The following is a 17500-nucleotide window of genomic DNA, read 5'->3' on the forward strand; positions in this document are numbered from 1 at the left end:
GAAACCATATTGCTACTTCGATGTCCAGTGCGCTTGACCTTTGACCTTTTGACCCAAAAATCGATAGGGAACATCTTCATCCCATGGGTAGTCCATATATATGATATGGTGACGGTAGGTGGAAAGGATAATGCTTTAGAGTCCGGAAACCATTGCGTCTACAGATGGACGGACAGACGGACAACCTGATTCCAGTATACCCCCCCCCCCACAACTTGTTGCGGGGGGTATAATTAACACCCCCAATAAATGAACCAGCCTTATCTATAATTATACGATATATTGGTTTCATCTTTGCTACATGGTTGGGTAAAAGCTTGAAATCAACTAATAAAGGAAGCATGTTTCAAGAAGAGGTATCTTTTCACAAATGAATACCCTACCGCAGAAATTATTAATTGTTGGCAAAACCATAAATCATGATGCAAAAAAAAAAGTTGATCAGGGAAACCACAGCATCAGTAGAGGAACAGATTCCTGCCATTCTACAACTTGTGGTAAATGCAAACTAAACAAACCTTTTGAGGAATTCATGAAATATGGAGAGATGTATCCTCTGTCAAATTTCATTCCCTCAATCGTCTCCAGCTCATCCTTTAACGTTTTACCATCCTAAAATGCAGAACAAATTTAGATTAGACTGATCCACTACTTTCCGTCTGACATGTTTCTACTAGCATACCAACTATATAATGTCTATAAATAGACTATAGTAATAATTTCACGTAACTTTTTAAAGAAAACTGAAATTCAAAGCTCATCAATATATCCACAATTTCACTCACCTTAAACAGTAATAAAAGTGCCTACCTTCACAGTTATGACCCCATCTCTTCCAACTTTCTTCATGGCATCGGCAATCAGATTCCCAATGTCCTTGTCGCCATTGGCAGAAATTGTTGCCACCTGAACAGAGATGACATATGAACAAGACATGTTTGTCAAACATTGTGAACCCGACCTTCCTTCTCAGGGGTATAAAAACTAATTTTCTATCAACTAACTTTAACATAACTTTAAAAAGAATACTGCTATTCCCACAATTTCTTTCCATTCTGGCATACCAGCATACCTGAGCAATTTCCTCTGGGGTGGACACCTGTTTGGACATTTTCTTTAGATTATCCACAACCACCTCTACAGCCATCATCACCCCTAAAACAATCAAGCGACAACATTAAAGTCCAGGAATCAACACATGTAGATCAATACAAGACAACTGTCACCCAGTAGTTTAGCTAGAATTGTCACATGATTTCTATCGTCATGACGACAAAGGTCCATCACAACGTGAAAGGAGCATGTGCTGCTGTAGCATCATTGAACAATCACATGACCCAAAATACGGTCACGTGACGAAGATGGATGCAAAGACCTTATCATTACTTATACAAGCTATCTTAAATTTTGCTTCAGCCACAAAGTTACATTTATCATAAAAAAATCAGTATATGCACCCAGGGGTGCATTAGCCGAGTTGCATGGGATACATTGTAAAGCCAGGAATGACGTGGTATATTTATAATTGTGAAAAACTAATTTCAGTTTTAAACTTTTCGAGTTACTGTCCAGAAACCATATTTGTCTGAAGTTTTCAATCTATATTCGGTCACTGTGACCTTGACCTTTGTTCTTCAAAATCAATAGGGGCCTTGCTTTGCTGGTATCCAACAATATATCCAAGTTTCATTTGATTCAAATTAAAAATTTTCGAGTTATCCTCCGGAAACCAAAATCCTTTTGGAATTTTAAATCTATTTTCAGTCACTGTGACCTTGACCTTTGACCTATTTTCTCCAAAGTCAATAGGGGTCTTCCTTACCTGGTACATAACAATATCTTCAAGTATCATTTGATTCGGATTTAAACTTTCTGAGTTATCATCCGGAAACCAAATATTTCTGAAATTTTCATTTTATATTCGGTCACTGTGACCTTGACCTTTTTTCTCCAAAATCAATAGGGGTCTTCCTTACCTGGTACCCAACAATATATCAAAGTTTCATTTGATTTGGATTTAAACTTTCGGAGTTATCATCCGGAAACCAAATTTTCCTGAAATTTTCGGTCACGGTGACCTTGACCTTTGATCATTTTTCTCCAAAATCAATAGGGGTTTTCCTTACCTGGTACCCAACAATATATCAAAGTTTCATTTGATTAGATTGTAAACTTTTCGAGTTATCATCCGGAAACCAATTGTTGACGCCCAACCGCCCGCATCACCAAACCAATAGCCGAGTTCAACTTCGTTGCAACTCGGCTAATAATACAAGACATAACTGTCTGCTAAATCTGTGTAACCAAATCCCATTAACTTTAAGTAAATGGAACCTGTAAATGATGTTTCAGTACTGGAATAACTATACCTCTCCTAATCTCGATTGGATTGGCTCCTTTGCTGATCTTGTCGAAGCCTTCCTTGGCGATAGCTCGGGCCAGGACTGTAGCACAGGTGGTGCCATCTCCCGCCTCCTCGTTGGTGTTGTTGGCCACATCCTGGACAAGTCTGGCCCCAATGTTCTGGTACTTATCCTGTAGCTCTACTGCTTTCGCTACTGTCACTCCATCTTTTGTGATCTTTGGGCTTCCCCAGCTTTGTTCAAGGATAACATTTCTGCCCTGTATAATATTTTTGACATATTTAGTTTTAGTTTCTCTAATTAAGTTTTTTAAAATTACTACAAATTTTAAAGCAAAAACAACCTATGTTTAAGAATCATTAGGTGTGCATGATTCTGTCACGGCATTTGGTTTTCAACCTAAAATGTACTGCACTTCATATTTATATATGTTTGCAAGTGATTTTTTTAAGTTGATTAGTACATCTGCATTAAGAAGGTTTCATGTACATGATAATAATGCAACACAAATTAAAAAGAAAGAAAACCAAATTCACACAATCAACAGTCATTATCTCCACATTATCAAATGAAAAAGGGTATTGAAATGAATGTGTAACAAATGTTATACAAGACCTTAGGTCCCATAGTGACTGCGACAGCATCAGCGAGGGTGTCCACACCCTGGAGCATCATCGCTCTGGCATCAGCTCCAAATTTTACATCTTTAGCATAATTTCGTCTAAGTGTGGGAGCAAAGTGACGTGCTACTGTAGGGCGGAGAAGACTTGGAAGACGATACATGATGTTGATCTGTAATAATAAGAAGGACCTTTCCCCTTTATTCATTAACTTATTGCGAGTATTCACAAGGGCATAATTAATGACCTCTCCCAATGCCGGTGACACCGGTCAAAACAATAATTTTTCAATGAGTACACGTTCTAAATTCACCAGAACAATTTTCCAATGCAGATTTCATTTTGATCTCAACTTTCTTTCCTAGATAGATGCAGACAAGCAATACAAACGCAGAACTTCAAATTTATGTAACAATGATTTTCTGATGAAACGTGCTACCCACGTGGGTCAAATCAGTTTTTGCAAAATTTTAAAAGTATCAAAGCACTTACTTTACATTGTTAACTACTGAAATATAAATAAGCTGGAAAACAATTTTAAGCAATAATTGACAAAGAAAAGTCATACCTTTAGACAGTTTTGAAGCTGGTGAAGTTCGTAATATCACCTCTTGCAGGTTTCTGGAAGCTGTGACCGGATCCTTTCGTGTAACCTTCGGAAAGTTTCTAATCTTGAGGCCCTGCACCATGTACTTTGTTACTTAACAGATCATAACTATTTCCCTTTATCATACATTAATCAAATTTGGTACTTTTGATATTTCATACAGCTTTTGCATTTCAATCTTTGTTAGAAATTTTATCATATCAATAATTAAGAGAAGTAGACATAATATTGATTGATATAAGCTACTTGAAGGGCCTCATGTTTTCCGGAAAGTCTGCGCCTGCGTGGAGATGTAAATTCTACACGTGGTTTCATTTCTAGACGTTTCGGAGGTCAGACAGTTTTTGAGCTCATTTTGCAGTAAAAAAAGAAGATGGTAAGTAATGCAATGCATTGACAGTTAACGTATTTTAATTACAATGATCATGAATTGTCATTGATAAGTAACAACGTTATCGTCAAATGATTTATTTTGAGAATGTAGAAGTTTTACTGGTGTTATTATAGTCGGGGAGGATTCATTATTTTTTTGTGATGCAACATTGGGCATGAAGAAAACTCAGGAGTTCGAAATTTTATCAATACAGTCAATAAAATTCACTCGAATGACCAATCCATGAGCTATGCGTACAGGTTAATGATTGATTACTGTGTTAAACTCGAAAATCGATGTTGCATAATAGATATACATGTACATGTGCTCACGGGTACTGACTTTAAAGAAGAAGTTTTGGTTTTTTTTGCATGTGAGGAAGGGCCTAGGGGTAGTATTGGATTTTTATAAATTCTTTTATTTAAGCTACAAAATTTTGCAAAATTTAAAATTAAATCAATTTGAACATTATAATGTTGAATGCAATTTGCATGTAGGTCTGTTTTAACTTTATCTATTCCAAAATTATATTAGTCCTAGTTTTGGTCAGTTCTATATTTAATTCTGTCCATTGATTGGTCGAACATTTTGCATAATCTTATCCATTTCAAGTAAAATAGTCAGACTCAATGCAGATCATCCAGAAGCTGAAGGGTTAGTCTGAAGGTGTGTATACAGGATGCATGTACAGTTCTCTTATGAATTAGGAGAGCAGTGGTCAGGGCACCCTGCAGCTGCAAATTCAATATCCGGATCCAAATTCTATGTCCATCCGCATATTTCCACTGGGCACTGTAGAACTGGCATGTTGAATGATGTCAGAGTGTTTTGAAAGTGCTTACAGAAAATGTAATCCGAGATTCCTCTGACTCTTACCCCCGCTTTTATATTCATTGTGACATGTGCAGGGGAGACATGTTACAATATAAAAGCAGGGGTAAAAGTTGAAGGAAATCTTGAATTACAAAAAACGTTCAATTAGTAGCAGCCATAAACATCTATCTCCTCCTTTAATTGTTGACCTAAATCTGAAATATACATGGACAATACGGGACTTTCGAGATACGGATCCATTCCGACTTTTATCGCGCGTTGAACGTAATTTGTAGGGCATGTCACTTCCGGATTACAATAAAAACGAAGTTAACAAGCATGGAATACGTCAATTACTATCAAATTACTGTATTAAAATGCTATTTTTCAAAGAAAGGGATCACTACAACCATTTATAAGAAAATGCATTTGACGTGTGTTGGCGAGGAAAACAAATCTAGGGAATATCTTGAGGATATCGGTAAAACTTCACGCCTTCCATCCAAGGATACGCGTCTAAATGTGCCTTTTTCTTTCCATCTAATTTACATTCAGGTATTAAGCACCATTAGTCACTTGGATCATCATCGTGGGACTGTGCATAGCTCTTTACGGACCGTCTGCTAGCGAAACACCAGTTGTATTAATGTCAACTTTGCCCTACAATTGCTTACTATCAAGTGACCACGGTGTATAAATGTCAAGTCTAATCGGTCGTTCCAGCACATCCCAAAAGTTCCGTATTATTTTAGTGATGAAATAATTTTTTTATTTTTTTTGCTCATGAAACACGCAGAAGACCCATTATTAAAAATTATTTTAGTTTGAAAAATAATAGACTTAGTGAAGAACTTGTATGAATAACCATCATATTGCATAAAATGTCCTAAATTTAGAATAACTAATGGGTGTGGACATCACTGTCTACTTCATGAAAGCTTTAAAAACATGCTTCTTTATTGTGACCTACTTACGATGAACTATCCTGATGTGAAAAAATCGTATTCTAGTCGGTAAATCATGTTAACTGACAGAATTATTTTTCCTAGGCCTCTGCCCTGAAGCGATTCTTGCCCCTTTTTGACCGAGTTCTGGTGGAGAGATTTGCACCAGAATTGAAAACAAAAGGTGGGATCATGCTTCCAGAGAAATCTCAAGGAAAAATCCTTCAAGCCACTGTAGTAGCCACAGGAAACGGAGCCAGGGACCAGGTACAGTATAAACCCATCTAAAGTAAACTCTCAGGACACATATATACATTCAAGGAGGGCACTTATTCACAAACTATCTTACGACTAGGCTGGGAAAAAAATTCTGTCTGATAATCAAATACTGATCACAAGGTCATACATATGTATTCAAGTTATATAAACCATGGATGTACTTAACATATTAATTAAGAAAATCTACAAGAAATGAAGAAAAAGAAAATTACTGTGTTTGTAAATTTTGATCTTAGTCTTATTTTGTGAATAGGGTCACTGGTCCAGCATTAAACAGGTGCATCAATCCATCTGAACACCCAAGGGCAAGTAAACAAACCTAGCAGGGGTCATCTATACACTCAGGGTACCTAGTAAATGTGTTCAGTGACTTAGACTTTAAGTCTGAGATTTTACTCAAACTTTGATTGCTCAGTCTTGAGTAAAAGAAAACTCTTAACTAATATGGTGGATATTTTTTCAGGAAATCCAAGCCAGGCCCAGTAGGGGCCCATTTAAATACTCGGGGCATGTAGTAGAAACATTCAGGGACATAGTCAAGTGTGGGGCTATCTAACCATTCAGGGACTAAGTCGGGTGTGGGCTTATCTAAACCATTCAGGGACTAAGTCAGGTGTGGGGCTATCTCAACATTCAGGGACTAAGTCAAGTGTGGGCCTATCTAACCATTCAGGGACTAAGTCAGGTGTGGGGCTATCTAAACATTCAGGGACTAAGTCAGGTGTGGGGCTATCTAACCATTCAGGGACTAAGTCAGGTGTGGGGCTATCTAACCATTCAGGGACTAAGTCAGGTGTGGGCCTATCTAACCATTCAGGGACCAAGTCAGGTGTGGGCCTATCTCAACATTCAGGGACTAAGTCAGGTGTGGGCCTATCTAACCATTCAGGGACCAAGTCAGGTGTGGGCCTATCTCAACATTCAGGGACTAAGTCGGGTGTGGGCCTATCTAACCATTCAGGGACTGGATAATAAAAACACTCGGAACTATTCATATCTTTGGATACTGCTGTATTACAACAATTGAGATGAAAGGGGAAGACACTGTTATTTTCATATATACAAATGAAGATAGTTTTACATTTAAATTTGTATTTTCCAGCAAGGTAACGTTGTACCAATCAGTGTGAAGGTTGGAGATCAAGTCCTCTTACCAGAATATGGCGGTACTCAAGTTGTCCTTGATGAAAAGGTGAGGATTCATTGTCTGCTAAAATCGTAACATTTTTATGTGAACAAGTTTTTCTTTGTATGTCAAATGGGGATAACTATGTTGTTCTTTATTATTTTGCAGGAGTACTTCCTATTCCGGGATGGAGACATTTTGGGAAAATTTCAATCATAGAAAATTTGTGTGATATTTGGTAAATCTAATGAAAGATTTTGAGTGAACGATAACATTTCAGACAGATATTTGTGTGTTGAACATGCAGACCACTACAAATGGAGAAGCAAGTGCTACAGTAATATCTGGAATTGTGTTCTTCAAACTGAAACGTTGACCACAAAAAGGGAGATAATCCACAGATGTCATCTCTCTTTTTTATGAACTTGTCATATTTTAAATTCATTAAGTTCATAAATCATGTTTGTTGTGTGTGTATTCTGTGATTACTAGTACAGGTAGATGATATATACGTGTATTAAAGATTATTCATATAAAACTCTCTTGTTTTAATAATAGTATGATGCTGTAGAAGAGAGGGGACTATATAATTTTTTTTAAAAAAGGGCGGGAGGAAAATGAAGGAGGTTCAAAATTAATTTCATGAATATCACATTCTTGCTATCCATGCTAATTATCTGACATCTACCACCCATTAGGCTGAGGCACAGTAAAAGATGGTTATAGCTAACCTCCAGGGCCAGCAAAAACCAGTTTGTTAACCAAACTTCGTTAAATTTAATACAATTTCCTTTATTTTCCTCTCATAGTGGAATAATAAATATCACTTAGCAATAGGCATGAATTCATTATAAGTGTGTTCACTATAGGTATACTAGGGTCGGAACAGTTGTACTTGTCACGGGAATAAGAGACAATGACCACACTGGAATAGGTGATCCTAAGGGGTACTCGATACCATGGAACCTAATGACCACACATTGGAGTAGGTGATTCTTAGGGGTACTCGATACCATGGAAGTCGGTGATACCCAGAAGTGGTGTTTCGATTGGATGAACTTTGACATTTTTTGTATCTGGCAGGGTATTTCGCTGTTTCTCGAGTGCTAATCATTGAAGACGAGGCAGAAAGGTCATTTCCCGCCTTCAGTTAGTTGCTGTGTGCATATTGGTTAATGGTGAATCTCGATGGATTTGGCATCCCTATTTCTAATCTAAAACTGGACAAAGTGACGACTGGACAGGGTAGTAGGTTCTGGGAGGTATTTGCTCCTATGCAAACAAGTGGCCTGTGACACGCAAAAGGTTTAGCTTGCCTGAATTTGGCTTTCCACATTTTGGAGAATATAAGGGTTTAAATGACTGCCTCTTTAGCACTAATATTTTATTTAAGACCAGGCAAAATGAACCCAAGGACTTAGATGACCAGAGGGACTATCATTCTCTGCCTTCAGTTTTAGGGTTCGGTGGACCCAAGGGTCCAGATTTCTGAGTCCATGATTTTATTCTGTCGTGGGAGGAAGGCACAAGGTAACCACTAGCTGTGTTAGGTGTTCGATACCATGCAGACAAAATGTCTATCATATACAGAATTTAAGTGTTGCTTAGCTTACTTGACATCGATGTTTTCGGTATCCCAAAGACTACGGGTTTGATGGCCGCCTTTCTATGGCCAATCTCTGCAGACCTGGTAGAAAGAATCCAAGACCAATGTAGTGGACCCTTTGGGCTACAATTTAAAACTTTTTGTTTGTGGTTGTAATTAAGGATATCTCCAGGTGGCTGGTGCAGATATATAGTCTCTATGTCTATCATAGGATTGATTGTTTTTATGTTCCGTTGATAATTTTTCACTTGTATTGAGACGTCACCGGCTATAGGCGAAGTACCACAAAATTAAACCTATGCTTAGCGCTCGGGGTCGTAGTATTGAAGGATCTTTATCGTGCCAAAGCCTGTCGCAAGACGGGACATCCGTTTATAAGGTCATATCCGAAAGATCCGTGATTCTCTCTTAAAACGTTTAGCGAAGGAGCAATCACTACCTATTTTAACTTTTTAGGTTTGACGCGGTCATGGCACGAGCAGGGCTCGAACAAACGATCTCCTGGCCTGGAGGTTATAAAACTTTTTTGAGCACATTCTCATACTCAGACTCAAACTATGTTCTCTAAATCGTACACATAGTCAAAAGCGAAGATTATAAAACTTTTATAAAATCATTCTCACACTCAAATGGAGTACATGCTCAAGATTTTTCGAGTATGTTTCAAAGCTTGCTCAGAGTTATACCCCCCCCCCCCCCAAAATGGCTGAGGTTGAGTATGAGTACGATAAAAGTTTTATAACCTCCAGGCCAGGTTTCGAAGCGAACGCTCCAGCACTGAGGTACCAAGACCGGTTTGTCATCGGACGAAGGGATAACGTTACATGCACTGGATGAGATTGTAGATCACGAGAGGTTCTCAATGTCTTACAGAGAATTAGAATGTCTGTGATTTGCAAAAGTGTTGATTTATATTGGTCAAATAAAGTCCCTGGCGTCAGAATGCCTTATATTGTCCAGTAAAGTCCTTGCCGTCAAAATGCCTTATATTGGTCCATTAACGTCCCTGACGTCAGAATTTTTTATATTGGTCCAGTAAAGTTCCTGACGTCAGAATGCTTTATACTGGTCCAGTAAAGTCCCTGACGTCAGAATGCCTTATACTGTTGGTGCTATCTTATGTTTAGGAGTTTGTATGAGAAAGTTGTACCGTAGTTTCTGAGAACGAATTTAAACAACAAGGATAGTAGGAGAATGTTTACAGAAATGTGTTAGACCTATGTTGGCAAAAACGATTAAATAGATTGTACAATCAAAACATCTGCAATAAAATTGTTCCATTGTTGTAAGATTATAGACAAATTGTACATGAAAGCTCATGGCATTTTTTCAATCACATATTATTGCAACAAATTTTGTTGAAAAACCCCCCAGTAAAATCTGATATTTTTAAAGTACGAGAAACATAAGTCACATATAACCATGGTACCGTTTGTTACATTATCACAAAAGTTTATAATTTGTCTTTTAAACAAAGATTGCAGTATGTTATTGTTTACGAATTTTTCAAAGAAATGGATCTCGATTTAGGTTTATTATATCTACCCCATTTTAAGTATTATTTAGGTAAAATGTGTCATCTAAAAGTTAGTTAACTTACATTTATGATCGTGCAAAATCAAGATGTTTTATATTACAAAATTAAAAGTTCACTTCTTCGTAAACATAGAAAGACTCGGGCCTCTGTTTATATATATATATATATATATATATATATATATATATATATTATAAGCACTGAAAAGGCCACGACACTGTTGGTTATTTAAAACTAAAATTTTCGACGCAACCCGACAACAGAGTTAAGGCTATAAAATATTGCTAGATCATCCTTGCATTCAGAAATTCAAAATTTTGGCTGTCAACATTAATTAAACGAGTCAAGTTTTTAATGTTTAACATCAAAACTGAAAGAAAAAAAATTAAAAAAAAAAAAAAAAAAAAAGCAGCGATCCAGTCCCTTTAAGATGGGAATTTCCCCGCGTGGTACAAACAAGACTTCCGGAAACCGAACACTGGTAGACGCACTCAGTGCGGTACCTGTTGGGCGAGTTGTAAATTAATGAGCAGTTGGAACGGACTTCTTAATCACAATCAAATTTTGTTGTTGACATCCATTCCAACAATTAACGTAAGTATTATTCAGATGTTGTGTTGATATTTACCTTTTTTGGGTAGAAATAAAATGCATGGCTAGCGACTCAATAATTACTGGACCATGCCCTAGTTAACTTTGGAGTGACAACATAACATTCCGACAATTTTTATTTATATTTGAAAAGAGGATTTAAGATATGAAAAGTGGAGATATCGAACAGTGGTCAAAAACATTACCGCAGTGCTTCCCAGGGTTTTCTGGTACTTACTGGACATTTGGTCCAGTAATGGTCGAGTTGTTACTGGACCAAATCACATTTTACCAGACCAAAATTCATCCCCTATTGTGGCCCCACCTTACCCTTGGGGTCCATGGTTTTGACAAACTTGAATTTACACTATATCAGGAAGCTTTAAAATATTTCATGTAAATTTGAATTTTCTGGCCCAGTGGTTCTTGAAAAGATCTTTAAAGATGTCCCCAATATATTCCCATGTTAACCTTTGATACCCTATTGTCGCCCTACCCTACCCCTAGGGGTATCATTTTAACAAAATGTCAGGAAGCTTTCATGTAAATTTGAAATTCTGTCCCAGAATGGCATCGGCGACGTACTTTATTAGCCCAAGCATTTCACTTCAGATTCGTCAGTGGAGTAAACTTTTCCAACCCGTGTTCAACACCATTGTTATGAAATACACGTTTTTTTAAACTCGAGCAATTCGCGTAACTCCAATCAAACGTGTCCATGTTGTTCAAGTACTTCTTGATCAGTTTAAACGCTTCATTTACTTGCTATTCATTACCTAATTCAAATGTTTCAAAGACGTCTGTAATTTCACGGGATATTGCTCAATTGTATTAATGATTGCAAGTTTGATTAAATATTCGAGTTAAACGTTACAAACAGGTTTTCTGTTTGCATTGACTAAAAAACAGAGTAAATTTTGGGACATGCTGCTAAAAATTGAAAATTTATCTAATCATGTATTTCATTGGGGAAAAAAATCATCAGACACTTGGTCCGACCAACAACTGATATTGATCGGACCAAAACAAAAATTACCGGACTTTTGCCAATGTCCGACGGACCTTCGGAATCACTGAAATTCTGTACGAAATGTTATAAACAGATATACACATATTGAATGAATACAACAACACGCCATATTCTTGCACCATGGATATAAGCGGTAGTTAATAAACAACAAACCCATGACTGTTAATGATAATTATCAAAAGATAGATTAATTTTCTTGGTTTCCATAGACTTAAAATTCCTAAGAGATATTCAAATTACATGTACAATTATATATATACTACTATACTTTTCAAAAACGTCAAAACAAATTTGTTAACGATATAAGCAATGGACGTACACAGAGTTTTTATAGGTAAGAGGAATTCCAATAATAGACCTCTGTGTTTTCTTTATGTATCCTGTTATAAATTTTTAGTTCAAATTAGATGATTGCAGCAAGACTATTTCTTGTAATAATTACCTGTAGGTACTAGCGGACTAGTTTGATCTCCACCGATAATTGATCAAAGATCCCCGTATCAAAGTGAGCAGTACCTACTCTGTACCTACTCTGTGTATTAATTGCAGCAATCAAATGGCTATGTGTTAGTTTTGTTTATTAAAACATAAGTCGAAATTCTACATAAATGCTGCTAGTCTACAAATTTCTATATCGAACATGTCTCATCAAGCAAAGCGTCAACGTCTTGAGTTACCATTTTGTGATAAGATCAAGCTGATAAAGCATCAGGAATCTCAGCCTAAAATCTCTCATAGGGACTTGGGTGAGAAATTCAAAATTCGCAAATCAACATCATACGGAGGAAGGAGTTCTACCTTGATCAATATGAAGAGAAAAAAAATACCAGCCCAGATAAATCTAGATTCAATACAACTTGTAAGTTTTTGACATCAATGACGTTGTCTACAAATGGTTATATATATATATATATATATATATATATATATATATATACATGTATACACACGTGTCGCATTAAAGAAATATAACCTTATACAACACAGATATTCAGAACCGCATGTACATGTATACAGATTTGTTGCATTAAATACATATGAGTCGTAAAGTGTAGACTCCATCTCTTTGCGAGCAACAAATACATGTATGTCTGTCATTCAATATTTTAAGTGACGTGATCAAAGTTTCCTACATTATTCCATATTAATAAAGAATTATGCAACCACTGATCATTTAGCTGACATGATGAAAGGTGAAGATAACGAACAGTGATCAATCTCACAACTCCTATAAAGGTGAAGATAACGAACAGTGATCAATCTCACAACTCCTACAAAGGTGAAGATAACGAACAGTGATCAATCTCATAACTCCTATAAAGGTGAAGATAACGAACAGTGATCAATCTCATAACTCCTACAAATGTGAAGATAACGAACAGTGATCAATCTCATAACTCCAACAAGCAATACAAAATAGATAATTGGGCAAATACTGACCCCTGGATATACCAGAGGTGGGATCGGGTGCCTACGAGGAGTAAGCATCCCCTGTTGACTGGTCACACCCACCGTGAGCCCCATATTTTGATCAGGTAAACGGAGTTATCCGTAGTCAAAATCAGTGTGCCAAGAACGGTCTAACAATCGGTATGAAACACGTCAGACAGCATTTGACCCAATGATAGGTTGTATTGGCAAACTAAATCGTTATAACGACTATGGAATTTGCGAAATGCTGACTTTAAACGAGACTGTTGAAACCCCTGTACCATCAACTTGTTTGTCAGTAGCTTGCCTCGATTTAAAACTGACCATACGCAGAACAAACTCTTGCATATCGAATCAGTCGAGAGATATAAACACCATATGCAGGTGATAATGGAATATTGTTACATAGATTTGTTGCTTCTTCAACAAAAATGGAAAACGCAAATACATGTGTATTCATATCTAGTGATCAGTCATTCAAAAAATTACTTTATTAAACGCCACTCTGATTCCACGCACAAGTACTCTGAAATTGTAATAAAAAATATGCTGGAGTTCAGCATTAACAATATCTTCGTGGTCTTTGGTGATCAGGTCATCCAATATTCTGTTGGACTTCCCATGGGCACGAATTGTGCTTCTTTGTCAGCTGAAATACATCATGCCTAACATGCAAAGTGATTAACTGTGGATTTATACAAGTTGGCATTGCGATTAGAAATATATAATCGGTGAAATTTTCATATTCAATGTGTATGAATTTCTTTTACTGTATTCTACCACTTAATCTAAAAAAAAAAAGACAATATTTCTTAGTAAAAATAGATATAAAATCCACGATCGTTATGTCATTTCATAAGAAGGGCATGTAGCAACACAAAATGTAATAACGACGCAAAATGTAATAAACTATCATTATCTTCAATTACTTCAGTTTATGCTAATTTAACTATTATTTTCTTCAATTACTTTAGTTTATGCTAATTTGGCGCTCAATAGATCTTGCATATCTTTGGCATTTTGCGTTGTTACATTCTGCGTCAAACTCGACGGAAATTGTACTATTAATGCAAAATGTGATAATATACATCTATTGCATGATAGTGAGGGAGATATGAAGATTTATTCACCCAAGAAAAATCCCGAGGGGAATATATTTTTTTTTCATATCAGTCTTTAATTCCAAAATACATTACTATTTCGGGGTAAAGTCTCCACAAACCAACAACACAACAATATAATAATGTACATAAAAAACCTGAAACTGCCATATGTGGGGTTAACAATTCAAAAGTTCATATCACAACCCCCATGGCAGCACTATAGGAGGACAGGACCCCTCCTCATAGTGGGAACTTCTTGCAAAATACCAGTATATAAAAGGTTTCTTACAAAATTTTATTTGATATAGAAATATAGTTGTTTGTAATCAATTCAAATTGTTCAAAATAAACTCACATTGAAGCATAGTTAAAAATGTGCATATACAGATATTTGTCAGAGGACAAATATCCCGATGGGAATATGATTTTTCTTGGGCAAATAAATCTTCATATCTCCATCACTATCATGCAATGAATGTATATTATCATATTTCGCGTCCTTATCAGGCACATAGAATCAAGGGGAGGGGGCAAGGGGGCGCTGTCCCCCACCTTGATCTAAAAAAAAAATCATTTGTTTATTTTGGAATGCAAATAAAAGATATATTGGGTGACCCCCACTTGACCCCAGCTTGAAATTTCTGATACAATAGTAAAAACAAAAACAAAACAAAAAAACGCCCACCACTACCTTTATTTAAGAAAATGAAGATTGGGTAAAACAATTATGAGACACTCATAGTAGAGGACGGTAACCACCCCATCCCATCCTCAACCTCCAACAATTGAGGAAAATGAAGTGTGGGGGTTGTTGAACATCGGACGAAACATCTTGGTTTGTTTGGGGTTTTTATTTGTTTTATTGTTGTTGTTCTTTTTTTTTTTTTTTTTTTTTTTTTTAATTATTGCTATCATTTGGCACGGCAATTTTTTTTTTTTAAGATTCCAATTTCCTATTTTTTTTTCTTCCGGTTGTCCCCCTCCCCCTTGAAAAATGACGATACATGCCTGGTTATTACATTTCGCGTTGCTACACATGTATTCTGATTGTATGATGTAGCATTGCACCCCTTACCAAGTTTCTTTCATTTACACAGTGTAAGGAATGGTAAAACAAATCACAAAGTAAAATACATAAAGACCAAGATTATTTTGTAAGCGTAGAAACTTCATTCACAAAATACATGTATAAATGTGTGTATTCAGAAAAATCGCATGCATGCAATGCAGGGCTATATCCTATGTGTGTTTTAACGTTTCTGTAACATGCCATAATGATTACTTTGAAGTTTGAGTGTAATTCATGCATAAATATTTTCATTTCGTAGATTTGGTCAATGGATATATACTGAAAATGTACGTCGGCATTTCAAATTCAAATGTATTCAATAATATATTAATATTCATGAATCAGTGAAATTCGTGTTGAGGTTTCATTTGATATGATACAATATCAGTATACAATCACGGATAAGTGGTATTTACAAAAGGCAAATTAAAGGTATAAACATTTTATTTTTGGATTAGTAGTATTAATATCTATATGGTCACACACAAAAAAAACCCATTACTTACATGTAACTCATATCCGGATTCATATATTGATTTAGATATCAATAAAAACAAGGACTCATAGTTTTAGAGTTTTTATATTTCCAATGAGTCTGATGAAATTAAAAGAAAGAAACCCGCATTTGGATTCAATCTACATTTAGATGCAATTCATTTCTGCTCTGACCGAAAGCACATGTTTCTAAATTTTCGGGGAAGAATCTTGCAGACAAAATAATTCAAACATACAGAGTCCGTATTTTCTACATGCAAAGTTAAAACTAATATAATTATATCTTTTTAATTTCTAACGATTAATTGAATTACATGTACATGTGTTAGCACTATTGCAACTCCTGTTGGTTTCCAATATAATATTATTGTCAATCACTTTTAGAATAGCTTTTTTTAATGCTTGTAAGCTTACACTTATATCAGTAATCAATTTTCTTTCCTTCTGTGAAATGATATTGTACATAGGATTCTCTCTCTCTCTCTCTCTCTCTCTCTCTCTCTCTCTCTCTCTCTCTCTCTCTCTCTGTTCAATCAATGACTATGTACATGCAAAGTAACCGTAAATACTATTAGTTACACAGTTAGTTAGTGACCTGATACGGAAAAATACATGGTGTGAAAAGAAAACCCGTATCGGGCGAGGCGACGCCTCGCCCGATACGGGTTTTCTTTTCACACCATGTATTTTTCCGTATCAGGTCACTAACTAACTGCGTAACGAATTTATCATGTCGAAGACCTCTAACTGTATATGTGGGGGTCTATAATCATACAACTTAGTCAAATGTCTTTCCTTTTGACACGGCTGCAAGTCGAACCCGACGATAAATAAAATTACTCGCCCAATACGGATTTTACTCGCATGATACGTTTTTTTTCACGGCGTCATGTGACCAAGATCTGACCAATTAGATTTCAACAATTTTGTCTGAGGCGTGATATTTACCAGTATGTGATTCACAAAAAGACAAATGAATCTTGAAAGTTTTACTATATTTTCGTTTATATATTCCTTATACATATATATTTGTGTAACCAACTGTTTATTTTCGATTACTAATGTAATACCCGTATTTTCACCCAGATGTATGTTTCCGATCATAATTCCCTTATTTATATATCTACGTTTGTATGTGATCATCAGTAAATTTTGAATTGTGCACGCAATGTATCCAACCAGATGCTAGTACTCAGTGCATATGTACGTGCGTGAGTCAAGCATTCAATACAGGAAAAATATTCGACTTTGATATCTCCCATGATTGGAGACATCCTCATTGGCATGGGCGAAGTGTGTCGCAGTCTGTATAATGAAATGACAACTTGTTGTAAAGTTCTGTCGAGTTGCAAACGGAATTTATCATTTTGTTTCTTGGATTTATCAAAATAATGAGAATCTAACATTTTCGGCAAGTACACATCTCCGGTACCTGTTGAATAGATGTCTACATTTGATGCGGTATTTTGGTGAGTATGCTATGTGCATTACATAATTATTATGCAAATGCACC

The 17500-nt window shown here is 36.1% G+C and overlaps 3 protein-coding genes across 6 annotated transcripts in view; 2 read left to right on the forward strand and 1 right to left on the reverse strand.

The window, feature by feature from the left end:
• LOC125665555 (heat shock protein 60A-like) overlaps window positions 1–3784 on the reverse strand; it is a 14628-nt gene extending 10844 nt beyond the window's left edge. Inside the window, exons 1-6 of the mRNA XM_048898253.2 lie at window positions 3552–3784; window positions 2979–3155; window positions 2370–2622; window positions 1073–1155; window positions 811–906; window positions 519–612 (exon numbers count right to left, since the gene is read on the reverse strand). Of these exons, the coding sequence (XP_048754210.1) occupies window positions 519–612; window positions 811–906; window positions 1073–1155; window positions 2370–2622; window positions 2979–3146 (694 nt within the window). The 5' untranslated portion in view covers window positions 3147–3155; window positions 3552–3784. The remainder of the gene's footprint in view (window positions 1–518; window positions 613–810; window positions 907–1072; window positions 1156–2369; window positions 2623–2978; window positions 3156–3551) is intronic.
• Window positions 3785–3851: 67 nt separating this feature from the next.
• LOC125665559 (10 kDa heat shock protein, mitochondrial-like) lies at window positions 3852–7663 on the forward strand. Its single transcript, XM_048898264.2, has 4 exons — window positions 3852–3966; window positions 5826–5987; window positions 7102–7191; window positions 7294–7663. The coding sequence occupies exons 1-4, from the start codon at window positions 3964–3966 to the stop codon at window positions 7342–7344; spliced, it is 306 nt and encodes a 101-aa protein (XP_048754221.1). The 5' UTR covers window positions 3852–3963; the 3' UTR covers window positions 7345–7663.
• Window positions 7664–10719: 3056 nt separating this feature from the next.
• Window positions 10720–17500, forward strand: part of LOC130051047 (uncharacterized) — a 13697-nt gene continuing 6916 nt past the window's right edge. Inside the window, exons 1-2 of one of the 4 annotated variants that reach the window (XM_056152303.1) lie at window positions 10722–10862; window positions 15752–15924. Coding sequence is in view for 1 of the 4 variants with exons in the window: in XM_056152300.1 (XP_056008275.1) it covers window positions 17444–17456 (13 nt within the window). In the remaining 3 variants the exon portion in view is untranslated. Of the gene's footprint in view, window positions 10863–15751; window positions 15925–16787; window positions 17457–17500 lie in introns of those variants that run through there. The other 3 variants (XM_056152301.1, XM_056152302.1, XM_056152300.1) reach the window with 3 other exon arrangements.

The sequence above is a fragment of the Ostrea edulis genome, chromosome 10 (genome assembly GCF_947568905.1).
Source record: "Ostrea edulis chromosome 10, xbOstEdul1.1, whole genome shotgun sequence".
Taxonomy (NCBI): Eukaryota; Metazoa; Mollusca; class Bivalvia; order Ostreida; family Ostreidae; genus Ostrea; species Ostrea edulis.

Coding starts and splice junctions, on each gene's coding strand:
- LOC125665559 (XM_048898264.2), top strand. Junction 5,988..7,101: donor GAAACGGAGCCAGGGACCAG/GTACAGTATAAA, acceptor TGTATTTTCCAG/CAAGGTAACGTTGTACCAAT. Junction 7,192..7,293: donor AAGTTGTCCTTGATGAAAAG/GTGAGGATTCAT, acceptor ATTATTTTGCAG/GAGTACTTCCTATTCCGGGA.